This window comes from Dasypus novemcinctus, chromosome 11, assembly GCF_030445035.2.
Source record: "Dasypus novemcinctus isolate mDasNov1 chromosome 11, mDasNov1.1.hap2, whole genome shotgun sequence".
NCBI classification, from domain to species: domain Eukaryota; kingdom Metazoa; phylum Chordata; class Mammalia; order Cingulata; family Dasypodidae; genus Dasypus; species Dasypus novemcinctus.
In genome coordinates this window covers 94,621,848-94,636,484 of record NC_080683.1, presented here as the reverse complement: position 1 = coordinate 94,636,484, position 14,637 = coordinate 94,621,848, and the positions used below count along the sequence as shown (strand labels likewise).

The following is a 14,637-nucleotide window of genomic DNA, read 5'->3' as shown; positions in this document are numbered from 1 at the left end:
CGGTCAATCCAGCGTTAGGCAGTACCCACCCACTACTTAAGGCCTAGTTTACCAAGAAGAGCCAGGGAGTCTATCTACCCCACCCATACACCGTAAGCAGGAACTGAAGAGGAAAAGGGAAAACGTGGCCACTGCGCATGCTCACACCGCCAATCCTCGCACGCTTCCCAGCCCCAGGACGCCTCCGCAGCAACCTCCCCAGAAGATTTTAGAACGACTCCTGCCCACACTGAAGTCAAACGGGTAGAAGTCGTTCCTTCCTACGACAGGGTCACCCTTCTATTCCCCGGGCCTTTCCAACTTGGAAGCATACAACACGCGCCTATTGCTCAAGGACCCAACCTGCAGCTTGCCAGTCGTCAAGATGGCAGTTGACAGGCGGGGCCTGAGCAGGAGCCTTTCATAGGCTAACGTCGCTTCCTAGCCCCGCCCACTTCGCCCTTTCCCGGCTGCCCGGCCCTTCGCTACGCGTGCGCAGCAGGAGCAGGCCGGGAGGTGGGACGGGCTGTGTCTTCCGTGTGCCACGGTCGCGGCCTCAGCCTCGCTGCTCCTGCCACTCGGTGGCTGCATTGCCGGCGTTGGCCCCGCGAGGGGAAGGGAGTGAGCCGACAGAGCGATCGAGCGCGGGGGTCTGTCCCAGCAGTTCCCCTCGCGCAGGAGTCAGCAGCAGGCGCGGGAGGCCCTCGACGGCGCCATGTCGGCGGGCGGCCCGTGCCCGGCGGGGGCTGGTGGGGGCCCCGGGGGCGCCTCCTGCGCCGTGGGAGTCTCTCCCGGCGGGGTATCCATGTTCCGATGGCTGGAGGTGCTGGAGAAGGAGTTCGACAAGGCCTTCGTCGATGTGGATCTGCTCCTGGGCGAGATCGATCCGGACCAGGCGGACATCACTTATGAGGGGCGACAGAAGATGACCAGCCTGAGTTCCTGCTTTGCGCAGCTCTGCCACAAAGCCCAGACTGTGTCCCAAATCAACCACAAGCTAGAGGTAAGCCGCGGGCGCTGGCGGGGGCGGCAGTCAACCGCAGGCTGCCCAGTGGCGTTAGATCCCATCTAACGCATCAGCGACCCCAGGGAACTGCTCAGAGGGACACCTGGGCTTCGAATGTGTTGGGAGAATGCGTGTGTATATATATGTGGAGAGGAGGGCGGTAAGGTAGGGGGAGAATAAGGGTTATACCGGTGTGTGGGTCTCTTGGGGGTCCTGTCGTCCACCTAGCTAATCTAGTACTTCAGTGAGCAGGAAAAGGGAACTAATTATACCAGCCTCCCTTGTATATTTTACATGAACAACCTAAGACTATTAAGCCCAAAGACTTCAGCCCACCTTTTGACATTTGAAGTTTGCAGATCTGTTTTCATATTGATGAGCCTAAGGTTTGTATATTACCAGACAGGTACAGTCCTAATTATTTTTATTTTAACTATTCCTGAGCAGCGTCATTGGTCTCACACAGACATGCTATTCCCTGCACGCATGAACTATTAATTTAGGGGAAATTTGATCAGAGCCCTTAGGAGAATTTGAGATAAATACCATAGTATCATTACTTTTCTCCATTTACATCCACAGTTGGTCCTTAAATTACAGGCAGATACCTCCAGAGCTCCCTGTGGTCATTCAAATGACTTCTAACATTGAGGTTTATGTTTGTCTTTTACTGTTTTTCCCAAAGTCTGCATCTCTTTTTGAGACTGAGTGAACAAGGATCATTTGCTTAAGTCTCTAATCTGGGGAATGAATATGGGTGGAGTGGTGGTGGTTTGGAAAAAAAAAAAAAAAGCTGCAACATTATGCAGAAAATTAAATGAGGACATTATTACTGTATTTAGAAATCATGACAGGTTAACATTACATAAACATTACTTCTACATTAGGCAATTTAAATAAGAGAATGGGTCTTTATTTTAAATTAGAATTTAAAAAATGGGATAATCAGTGATGTGCAGAGCTCTTTGAAAATTAGCTTTTCTAAGAAATCATCATTGCTATCAGTTGTAGTAATCGAGAGTGCCCATTGGATCCAAAGCAATATGAATATCCTATATGCATCCTCTCATTGCTTAGTGAGGAAAGCATTCTCTTTCCTGTCAGTCTGTCATTTTTTAAATTGGCATCATTAATATTTGATTAACATTAGTTTGCATATTCATGATTTTCAGGCTCTTTTCCACTGAAAGGATTGTTAAATTTCTCATTTCCTTTTTGAAAAGAGTGGAATGAAAGGGCTGATATGAAGTGATCACTTCTTATTTTAGGTAAACTAAGATGTCTCTTGATTTCTTGATTAGTGGTAGTTTCTAGAAGTTAGTTTTTCAGGTAGTAAATTGCATTTGATGGTTTTAGAACTAATATTTTAGTTTTAAATAAAGAGCAAAAGTAAATAACAAAGAGCAAGAGTAGTTTTTGCTGTATAAGAACTTTCATGTCATTTACAAGGATCTGTTGAGGATAAACAGCTTTTAAAAGTGAAACAATATCAAATTTATTTTTTGAATGACTTTAGGAAACGAACTATGATGTCAGATTTAAAAATTAATTTTGGAGAAAGGCTCATTCTGTGAGGAGGAGGTGGCTCTTAATTTTTTTTTTCATCTTTCAGCATTTTAGATGATGAGTATTCAAAGTTGAAGTAAGTTAATGCATGCTCTTTTTCACCCCAGAAATTACAATCACATCTGCTGACTCCACATCCTGACTTAAGAGGTGGCATTATTTCTGAAAAAAGAAATGCTAGTGTATCAAAATATGAGCATGTATTTTCAATATGCTTGAAATCCTTGATTTAAAGGTCTTAGAAAATGGGGAGCTGAAAGACTTAATTTGATTTGTTATGTGTTTTTTTTTGTTTCCAGGTAAAGGTGACTTATCCACCTATGGTGTTGATCTTTTCAAATTTAGCAGTTTGTACAGCTTTCATGGAATCAATTGTGTATTGCTGAGGAGAGAGGTTCATTTTCACAGTGCCTTTCAATGTAGGTCTTCTGCTGTAACTATCTGCAGAATTTCAGGGGTTGCTGCATATGGTGTTATCAATCTTTTGAGGTCTTGAAACTTGGAAAAAATTCCCGTAGCTTCTTGCCCTATTTCATTTCTTAGTAAGCAATTGAATTAGTTCTGTTGATTTAGGTATATGGGCATTAAGACAGCATTTGAGGCTGGTTTGATGTAATAAACGTGCCCCAAAGTTCAATAATTTTAGAAATTAACGCCTTAAACCTTAATGCTGCAATAAAATATTTTCATATAATCAAAACACAGATACAGTCAGTGTGGATAATTTATAATATATTTAAATTGGTCTTGAGTATCCTTCAAGTTTGCCACTGCTACTGCCCTGTCATTGTGTCTGTACAAATACTGGGTTTAAAATAACCTAGGAATTAGGGAAACCGTTTTCCTGGGAAAAAAACACCAAATATATTACAATTTAAAGTTAAATAAAAATGATACCCATGTGACTGCTTCTTGCCATAAGTTATGTTTGGGGAAAAGCGTAGAAGAAGGGGAGGGCAGAGAATATCAGGATATTTTGAGGTGGTACCATTTCGGATTACTCACATCTCTCTTATACTTCCTCCCTGCTTGAGAACTCCTGCTATGGTGAGCCAGTTGGTGACCGCTGTGCTGGAATCACAGGTACTGATTGAGATAGTAGTAGTCATAGTAGTAGTAGCAGTAGTTGGTTTGTTGGAATAGAACAAAGGTTGAGAACCAATATTTTAGTAAAACTCCCTTCTCTGCCTTGAAATACAATTTTCTGCTTACTCACCACTTCTTTAAAATAACGGCAAAACATTACACTTTCTATCAGATCTTCTTCCTTTCTGCAATTGCTGAATCAGTATCTTTTTTAAAAGTGATTTTCTGTTCACAATCATCAGTGGAGAAACTTTTTAACTTTGGTCTAGAGTCATGTTGATAACAAACTGATGATATACTGTCCTTGTATTACTTTGAATCGGTCTTGTTTTTAAATTGGCAGTGAGGCTATTTTGCAACATTGAAGTCGAAGTTTAATATTGATCTAGTATATATTTATTAAGCTTCAGTTGTGTGCCAGGTTCTATATTAAGCACTAGGGATACAATGAAGAGTAAAACAGATGTAGTCATTGCTGTAATGGGCTCAGATTTTTGGGGGGGAGAATAATAACAAAAATGTGAAACTACAACTTTGATGGGTGGTATGAAGGAAAGATATACAGAGTAATGAGAGCCTATTCTGGAGGGTCAAGGAAGGAAGGCTTCCCAGGGAAAATGACAAAGAATGAGTGGGAATTAATTATTAAACTATGAGAAATATCATTCAGTTTATAGAAATATCATTCCATTTCCCAGGAGGGGGAAGAGCATAGTGTATTTAAAGAACCAAAACGTTTTCTATTGAAATCATAAGAAATGGGATACAAGTTAAATTTGAAAAGGTTGGTAGGGCCACATCTACATGGTTTTATAAGCCATGCAGTTGATTTGGGGCTTTATCATAACAATGTGAAGCCATTGGAGTGTTTAAACTAGATAGTAACCTCAGATACGAGGTTACAATAGTTCATTCTGGCTGTGGAATAGAGAAAGTTTGGGAAAATGACAACAATGTATGCAGGAAGTTAAGTTAGAAGGCTCTGATCCTGATCCCATGAGATAATAATAGCTTGGAGTAGAATAGTGGAGCTGGAAGTGTTGAGAACAAGAGAGACTTGAGAGGTAAAAATAACAAAATCCAAGGATGGATTGGAATGGAGGGATGAGAGAATTCAGAATGACTTCAAGGTGTTGTCAGTCTGTTGCTGGCAGGTTAGATAGATGGGAAGTGAGGTATTAATAATGTTAATGATAGCCTCATTGATCCATGTATTCTAAGTCTTTCGCATGTATTGATTCATTTAATTCTCAGCAGTCGTGAGACAGGGTCAGTATTGTTACTTACGTTTTTCAGGGATTCAATAAGGGGCCCAACCTGGAAGAGTTCGGGAAATGAATCCAGAAACAGACATTTATGTCTGATGGGAAAGGAGGAGGTAGAGTGAAAAAGCAGGTGGAGAAAGTGAGTGACTAGGAGAATAGCTGGAAATGGAGGACTGTAGGGCTCAAGGGAGGGTATTATTTTCGTTTTGTTTTTAAATGAAAAAATAAACTTGAACCAATTTATAAGCCAATGAAAAGCATGTAGCTGAAAAAAACCTTGAATGTTCTAGAGAAAGAGAGGATGGTTGATATTAGTACGATTTCTGAGTAAAGATGAGATGCAAAGTATAGGCAGAGAGACTGACCTTATGTTGAAAGAAGCACTTGTACTTGAAGGTGAGAGATGATGAGAGTAGATGGTGGGAGGTTGGGGGATTTTTGTATGATGGCTTCTCTTTCTTTCTCTGTGAAATCGGAGCCAAGGTAGAATGCTGAGAGTAGGTGAGTAAGAGCTTCAAGAGAGTGGAAAAGATTTGCAGTAGTTCCAGAAGTGTGGGAGAGCCAGTTAGCCAGAGAAATCACGATAGCCAGGCAGTACTGAGGACCTATTTGAAATTAGTTTTCATAAATTCATTGTGTAACTAACCAGTCTGCCCCGTTGTGTGACTTTGTCCAGCAATACTTACCTGTTTAAAAGTACGATAATGAGAGCAATAATTGGGTTCACCCAGTGCCATGGCAGAGGAGTTTGCATTTGCTATATAGACAAGAATGTTATTCAATTGAAAATGATAATGAAGCTGAAGAAAAGGAGATCAATTAAAGATTAAGGAAGTAGATCCGGCAAGATTTTGCATTACTTCAATGTAGAGGGTGAGGTAGAAGGGTTAAGGAAGGCACCAGGTTTCTGTTTGGGAAATGTATTGGTTGATACCTATAGTGGAATGAATAATATCCCTCCAAAATTCATGTCTATCTGGAACCTCAGAATGTGATCTTATTTGGAAAAAGGGTCTTTGCAGATGTAATTAAGGTAGGGATCTAGATGACATCGTATTAGATTAGGGTGAGCCCTAAATCCAATTAGAGTGTCCTTATAAGAGACAGAAAAGGAGACACAGAGAAGGTGGCAATGTAAAGATGAGGCTGAGATGCATCTACAAGCCAAGAACGTTGAGGATTGCCAGCAACCACCAGAGGCATGGGACAGTTTCTCCCTCGGCCTCCAGGAGGAACCAACCCTGCTGACACCTTGATTTTGGATTTCTGGCTTCCTGAACTGTGCAAGAATACATTTCTGTTGCTTTAAGCCACACAATTTGTAATAGTTTGTTATGGCAGCCCCGGGAAACTACTACAGTACCATTTACTGAAGTCAGGAATCCAGGGAGATAGGTCAGTGGGAAAGATGAGTTCAGTTTATGACACTGCATAGTTAAGGCCCTTTTTCACAGATTGCTAACATTTTCTCCTAATTGCTTATCTGAGCCCACTCCAAACTATACTTTTGTTGCCACTGTCATTCTAAAATGACCCATCTTAATGGAAAGGGCATATTTGCTTCTATCACTCTTCTATACATCCCTATTTACCTACTAGTGACTAAAATTCACATTCTTTAGCATGGTGATCAGTGCCCAACACACCTGTCTTTCCTTATCACCTGTCACCCCTTCTTAGCTGCTTTTGCCTCAATAAAACTGATCTATTTGCAGTTTCTAACTAAACTTAGTTCTTACATGGCCTCTCTACATTGGCATAGGCGTATGTGTCTAATGCCTTCTCTATCTCCTTTGTGCTATCAAATACCCACTCATCTTTCAAGACTCTTCTTACATCAACCTTCTCTGTGACAACTTCCCTCTGCTCCTCTCTCTTCTTCCCTAAGCAGAGTCTGTAATAACAGCTTGTATTGCCAGACTTGTTACTTGTTAACACTGTACTGTACTTAGTGGTTGCCACATCTCTCTGTAGATTTTAAGCCCATTGAAGGTTAAGACTTGGTCTTAGGTCACATATTCAGAACTGTCAAATGCTTTGTGAAAGCCAACTTTAGGAGGTAGTGTTATCTACTTTGTGAACCCATTTTGGCTCCTAGGAGTTGTTTTGTTTTGTTTTTCTCCTCAGTTGAGAGTTGAGTAATTCCTTTTAGTATCAGGTCCACTTATATGTGGATTTCAATTTGGTGTTTGGCTTGTTTTTAAAATTGGAAATTTGGAACCCAATCATTAAACACCAACCTTTCAGACTTATATTCCTATATCACCTGCCATAGGTTTTCCTATCTCAGACCTTTCCCTTATTCCATTCCATGGATTAGCAGATCTCTGTTCAATACTCAGGTAAATTTCTTTCTGACTATTCCCTTTTCTTGAATTCCTATATCACACATACCTCTATAGTAGTTCTTACCATACTCTGCATCGTAATTGGAAACATACTTTAATCTCTGCCTTCTCTGCTATACTTCTTGAGGGCAGAATCTATATCTTACTCATCTTTTTGTCCCTAGAACCTGGTATACAATGTATAATAAATGTTTATTAGAATGAATGAATGATTTGAAAGCCCCTAGTGTTCTGTCATGAATCTTTAAGGATTGTGGACAATTGTTGTAATAAAAGCTTCATGAGAGCTGGGATGGTGTCTGTCTTGTTGACTTTATATCCATGGTCTCTAATGCATGCCCACTGCATTGCTGAATGAATGAATCTGTAGGTTCATTTATTCCCCTGGTATGTAGTACACAAGATATGATTTGTGAGTTAATATTTCACAGAATTACATTTAAAGAAAAATTTGAAACTGATTAAAATTACCTTTTAAACTTCATTGTAAAAGAGTATTGGGTATGGATATAATGTACTTGTGACATTCCTAAAATACTGGGTAGGTAGGTTCTCCTCCCTGCCCCACCTCAAGTTTGATCATAGAGGTACTGAATTCTTTGACATTAAAACAAATATTTTATGTTGTTCAGAACTTCATTTTGAGGTATAAGTGTAGTACTTTAACTTTGAAAAATACATCTCAAATTTACTTGTTTCCATTTCAAACCTCTGACCCTAGTTCAACCCCCATTGTCTCTCATATTACATATAGCTTCCTTTTTTAAAATGTAAATTTGATCATGTTATTCTGCTTAAAATTCTGCAATTGCACTTTGAATAAAATTCAGACTTCCTATTATGGCCCACAAAGTTCTGCATGATCTGACCCCTTGAACTCTGCAGTGACGTATGCTACCATTTTTTCTCCCTACTCTGTATGGTCCAGTGGCATTGGTCTTCTTTCAGAAACACTAAGACAGTGGTTCTCAAACTTTTGGTCTGAGAAGTTTTACACTCTTAGAAATTATTGAGGACCCCAATTAGCTTTTGTTACGTGTGATTTATATGTATATGTAAATATTTACTATATTAGAATTGAATGCAAAAAAAATATTGTTCATTGCATTATTTAAAAATGCAACATAAACCCATTATATGTTAACATAAATGACATTTTTTAATGGAAAAAAGCACTATTTTCTCAAACAAAATTGAATGAGAAGAATAGTATTGTTTTACTTATGTTCAAATCTCTTTAATTTCTGGCTTAATAAAAGACAGCTGGATTCTCACACCTGCTTCTGTTGTGATATGTAGTTTTGGTTAAAGTATATGAAGAGGGAAGCAAATGTGGCTCAAGCAGTAGGTCTCCAACCTACCACATGAGAGATGCCAGGTTTGGCTCCCAGTGCCTCCTAGAAAGGACAGGCAGGACAGCAAGCTGGTGCAACAAAATGATGCAAACAAGGAGACATAAAGAGGAAATACAGTGAGAGACACAACAAAGCAGGGAGCTTAGGGGGCTCAAGCAATTGAGCACCTCTCTCCCACATGGGAGTGCCTTCTACAGAGAAGATGAGCAGACGCAGAGAGCAGACAGCAAGTGTAAAAGAACAAGGTGGGGGGGCATAAATAAATAAAATCTTAAAAAAAAAAGTATATGATGAAAATCTGACCTTTGAGATATATATAGTTGGGTGAGGAGTATTTTTTTTTTTTTGTGAGGAATATTTTTAATAGTCTTTCAGATCATTGTGGATATTATTTCATAGTAAAAGTTGACAAGTGGTAGGTTCTTAAAGGTTAGTTGCAATCGGGAATCTGAAACTATATAAATGAACTTTTTGGACACTTGCTACATTAAAAATACATTAGACTTTCTAGCCCTTTGAATGGATCATTTACTCAGGTGTGATTTTGTAGCATCATGCTTTGGTCATTTTGAATATACTTGGTTCATGGATATGGTAGATTGAATTGTGTTACCCCAGTTTGGAAATGGTCATGGTTTGTATTCTGGTGGGTATGGACCCACTGTAAATAAGATCTCTTCAAGATGTTACTTCAGTTAAGGTGTGGTTCAACTTAATCAGGTTGGGCTTTAATCTGGATTGTTGGAGTCCTTTATAAACAGAGTGAAAGGTTAGATGGAGAGAGAGAGAAGCCATGGGAAGCAACCAGAAACAGAAAGTCAGCGGAACCTTGGGGAGAAAGGAGACATCAGTTGTATTGCCATGTGACAGAAAAGCCAAGAAACTGCAGATATTGCTGGAGGAAGCAAGCCTTCTAGCCTCTGAGACTGTGAGCCAATAAATTCCCATTGTTAAGCCAATACCATTGGTTGTTTATGGTATTTATTTTAGCAGATAGGAAACTAAAACAATGGGTTATGCAGAGCACCCAAATGTCAACACATTTCATTATACAGTATCAAAACACCACATTTGATAATATCACCAATCTCATCAGAAAAATCTTTTAAGTATTAGAAAGCTGTCAAGCTCATGGTGATGGATTCAAGTTTTATAAAATTTTTGTACTTGAAAGTTCAAATTTTAATCATTTTTAATCACAGGTTCACTTTGTTCCTTTCAAGAACATGTGCCATAGACCTTCTGAAGAATTACAGTTTGTGCTTCTTTCAAGTAAAAATTGTTTTCCAAGAAACTGCACAAGTACAAGAGTCAAAATTGTAAAATATTAATTTTTAATGCTTCATCAAGGCCATTCTTAAATGAACCTTTTTTTTTTTTTTAATTGCAAATGCATAGCAGTAAGGAATATAGTGACTTGGTACTGGTAGCATTTGGTGCCATTGCATTAACTTGTACTAAGATGCCAGTTTTACTCACCATGCATTTGCATCTTCATTGCCAATGTCAACATAGTGAAAAAAAGCAAATAGTGTTGGATTATTACTATGAAAATGATATTGACCTTGCAGATTCCCTGAAAATGTCTTTCAGACCTTTGACAATTCCTGCTCTAGTAGTAACTGAATCTTTTCCCAGAACGATACCCATATACCCCTTCTCTCCCACCTCAACTAATTCTCTTTTCATTTCATTCCTATAGTTTTTATTATAGTTTGTAGTTGTGTGTATATATATATATATATATATATATATATATATATATATATATATATATTACTGTCTTTGTAATGACCTTGGACAAGTTATCTAACCTCTCTGCTTTAGTTTCCTTATCTGTACAGAGGATTGTTGTGAGGATTAAAAATTAAAATATGAGTATGTTTCAAATGGTGCCTGACCCATGGTTAATGCCATTATTATAAATGTCAGTTGTTTTCTTTTTGAATTGGGTCCTGTACCAGGACAGTGTAAGTTTTGGGACAGGATTATAATTTGCTTTTCTTACTAGCGCCTCACCAGAACCCAGCACAATGCTTGGTCTATAGTTGGTACTTGGTAAATACTTGTTGAATGAATAAAAGTATGATGTGGCAGACTAAAAATAAAAATGTTTGCTCGTCTAGACCACAGTACAGTTTGGGGAGGAAAATGGCAGGTGAGGCTAGTGCTCATTATAGTTGGATAGAGAAATTTGTAGTGAATAGGTCGTGCTTTTGCACAGAATTTTCATAAGCCAAATGAGCAGATTGTTTCCAGACTTGACTTGGAATAAGGAAGAGAATTACTTCCTATCTTGGGAGATGGTAGACTGTTGAGACCAGCATAATATGAGGAACAGCTTGAACAGGAGGTGCTGCAGAACTTAAGGAAGAGACACAAGAAGTAAGAAAAGATGGTAACAGGGACTCAAAGCCTCAAGGACTAAGAGCCTCCACCCAGGCTTGCACATCATATTTATTGAATATCTCAAGGATGGGAGATATTTTTTCTTTACATAACATGCCAGAGCAATCACCTCCACATTTTTCCCATGTATGCCGTACAAGGTTTAAATGTTTCTTTCTGCAAACAATTACGGGCTTTTCAGGACAGTGTTTCATCCTGAAAGGACCTGATATTCTAAGGTCTGTTCCCTCATTTGTGTTATGGAAACATTTTAACCTGCAGCCATTTTTCCACATTTCCTCCTTTTTGTTTTTGCAAAGTAATGAATACAGCTCCGGCAGTTTCTTGTATTAACCCCTGGAGGGTTTGTAGTGTGCATGTGAAGACTAAGCACATACAAAACACACAGGTACAGCTAATTCATATACCTCCTAGAAGACCCCCTCCCCAACTCTTAATCCATATCATGGGGTTCAAGGATCTTAATCCATCTGCAATTCCTATCATAGTTAGTGAGGCAGGAAGCAATTGCAAATGAGCATGTTGAATATTTGTTACTTGTGCTTGTAATTAAGAAATATCTAAGCTTAAATTGTTTCTATGGCCGCACAAATGACATTTCACTGATTCCTAAGGAATATTACAGCTATTATATACATAGGGGGTCACACAAAAATTTAGATATATTCCAATCACATTTTAGGCATCAGCGCATATTTACAGTTGTAATTCTTCTCCCAAGCTCAAAACTGCATTTTATACATAATCTATAACTGCAGTAGATTGTACAACAATAAACAATAAGACTTCCAGCTAGCAGACATTTAATGAGTAGACTCATTTCTCATGGGTTTAAGATTCCCAACCAGCAAGGCTATATAGGCTAGTACTCGATCAAAAATTACCTCATTTTCCCCAGTTTGTATAGTTGGAGGTATAGGCAGCAACAAATTATTACTCCCCCTTTTTGGGCTATGGGCAGCTGGCACTTTAACTCATAATTTTCAATTCCTTCGTTGGTCTTGCTGTTAGCATTTTTACTGGACCTGGGGCCAAAACTCACAGAGTTGAGTTTAAACTTACTTAGTCCATTGTTGTCAGGAATTCATTTTCTAGGTAGAAAATAGTAGCTGGCTTGTTAGAAGAGTCCTGATGCAGTGTCAGCAGCAGTGAAAGTATACCTCATCCCTCCCAACAGCAGGAGGGGTCCGATGTCACATTCATTGGAGTGAGCATGAAGGACACTCATGGGTGATGTCCATGAGCTCTTGGCAAGTAACTGGCAGCTGGGTGTACTGGGCTAGGCACCACAAGGTTTGGTACCACAATGTTTGCCTTTCTGGTGGAGCCACTCTGCTACTTCTTAGGTCTCGGTGGTAGGGGTATTAAAGGAGTGGGCAGGGATGTGATAAGTTACCTGTTACTGCTGGCTGGCGTTCCAGATGTTCTTCCACAGATCTCTTCCCCACAGAATGATTCATCCATCATTTCCATCTTGTTTTCAGTGTTTGCAATCCACTCTTAGATAGGGATGGCAGTCTTCAGAGTAACTGGACACTATTGGGTAAAATCTTTCATTTTCAGCAGGGCTTCCTATGCTTCACACAATTGCCTTTTATATTGTACTTTTGGCCCCTTCCCAGAATTGTGACTAAAACTCTAGGGGTACTTGTTTAGAATGTTGCCTCTGCGACAAACCCCACTCAAAGCCAATATTGGTGCTGGCTACATCCAGTTCACAGGCTAAGTCAGTGTCCACTTTCTCCCTCCCTGTTTTTATTTTTTAAAGCAGCCTGCTGGAAGTCCTCCTACTCCCCTGAAGGACCTTTCCTAATTAACACATATAATGGTTTTAATATTTGAGCTAACTGAAGGATGAAAGGTTTTTAGTAGTCCAACAATATTACAGACTCCATTAACATGAGAAAACATTGTACATTATCAGTTACAGCAGAGGATATAGGTTTGTGTTACCCAACCAAACAACATTCAAGAATTTGATAGAGCAGCAGAGACCTTGTGGCCTGTCCCAATTGTTTGCTTATTTTAGGCTCTTAAGATAAGATACTATTATCTCTGATGCTTCTTTTAATTCTGAAAAAAAGGGTTACTGTTTAACATAAAGTCATTAGTAGGGTTTCAGCCACTCCTTTCTTCCAAGCAGCCAGATTCTTTGCCAGCAGGCCAGGACAGATGATTGGGCTATGCACACAGCCTTGGGGAAGCACTGCAAAAGTCCGTTGTTGGGTTTTCCACAGGTAGGGGAAAACTGGCTTGACTTGCCTAAAGAAATACTAAAGGAGGTTTTAGCAAGTTTTAAAACAAAGTGATAGTGACACAGCTGGATATTAATTTCTTGCAACAAACTAACAGTATTGGGACTGCTGCATACAAGTGGTGTGCTATTTTAATTTATGATAAGAGGTTGTTTCTGTGACACTATTTTTTTTTCTTTAAATGATTACAACCATGATTGACAACATTGTACCTTTGTCTAATATGCTGAAACTGGTAAATTTTTCAGGAATTTTTTACACTCTTTAAGTATTCATGTGAACTTTTTACTCATACAACTTTAACAGAGGGTTAAAGAATCCTTTTAATTTTATGACACTTTTATAAACACTTTCCATTCAACTTATATTAAAGAAAATTAACTATTTTATTTAATTTTTTCAAAGTAAAAGAACAAATCTTTTGCAATAATTTGAAATAAAAAGATACTTTTTAGGCTTTGACTTCGAGAAAGCAGGTTTAATGTTTCATCCTGAAAGGACCTGATGTTTTAAGGTCCTATCCTCATTTGCGTTATGGAAACATTTTTTCTCCACAGTAGACATTTTCAGATTTTACAATTGAATATGTTTTCTATTTGATCCCTATAGCAGTTTGAGATTATATATGAATCCCTGAAAGAGAAGCATTGTGTTTGTAAATTATTCTATTCCTCTAGGTATGATACCCTTTGATTGCATTAAATTCAGCTGGGTTTCTTTGATTGGATTACCTGTTAAGATTGAGTTTGGGCTTTTTTTTTTTTTAACTTTATTTTGTACATTTAATAATTGAAAATATAAACAATATTAAAAATAAAAAGAAAATGTAGTTGAATAAAAACATACATTTCTCAGTTAAATATACTGGATACATATAAACTTTTTTTAATAGTACAATTTGTTATAGAATATATTTGGTTCATAGTAAATGCATTTATGCAGTATTTGTCCTTTTCTGTCTGGCTTGCTTTGCTTAACATAATGTCCTCCAGGTTTATCCATGTCGTCATGTGCTTTAAGACTTCATTTCTTCTTACAGCTGCATCATAGTCTGTTGCGTGAATACACCACAGTTTGTTTATCCATTCTTCAGTTGATGGACATCTGAGTTGTTTCCATCTTTTGGAAATTGTGAATAATGCTGCAGTGAACATCGGTGTGCACATGTCTGTTCATGTCACTGCTCTTAGTTTTTCTGGGTATATACCCAGCAGTGACTTTGCCAGGTCCCTTGGCAAATCTGTATTCAACTTCTTTAAGAACTGCCTAACAGTCCTCCACAGTGGCAGTACAATTCTGCAATCCCACCAACAGTGAATAAGTGTTTCCATCCCTCCACATTCTCTAACACTGGTAGTTCTCTCTCTC

General features: G+C 38.7%; 1 protein-coding gene across 3 annotated transcripts in view; it reads left to right on the top strand.

Annotated features, from left to right (window-relative positions):
* The first annotated feature begins 451 nt into the window (after window positions 1–451).
* Window positions 452–14,637, top strand: part of GOPC (golgi associated PDZ and coiled-coil motif containing) — a 48,306-nt gene continuing 34,120 nt past the window's right edge. Inside the window, exon 1 of one of the 3 annotated variants that reach the window (XM_004471240.5) lies at window positions 452–982. In XM_004471240.5, coding sequence (XP_004471297.1) covers window positions 695–982 — 288 coding nt within the window. In that variant the 5' untranslated portion in view covers window positions 452–694. The remainder of the gene's footprint in view (window positions 983–14,637) is intronic. The other 2 variants (XM_012530100.4, XM_004471241.5) reach the window with 2 other exon arrangements.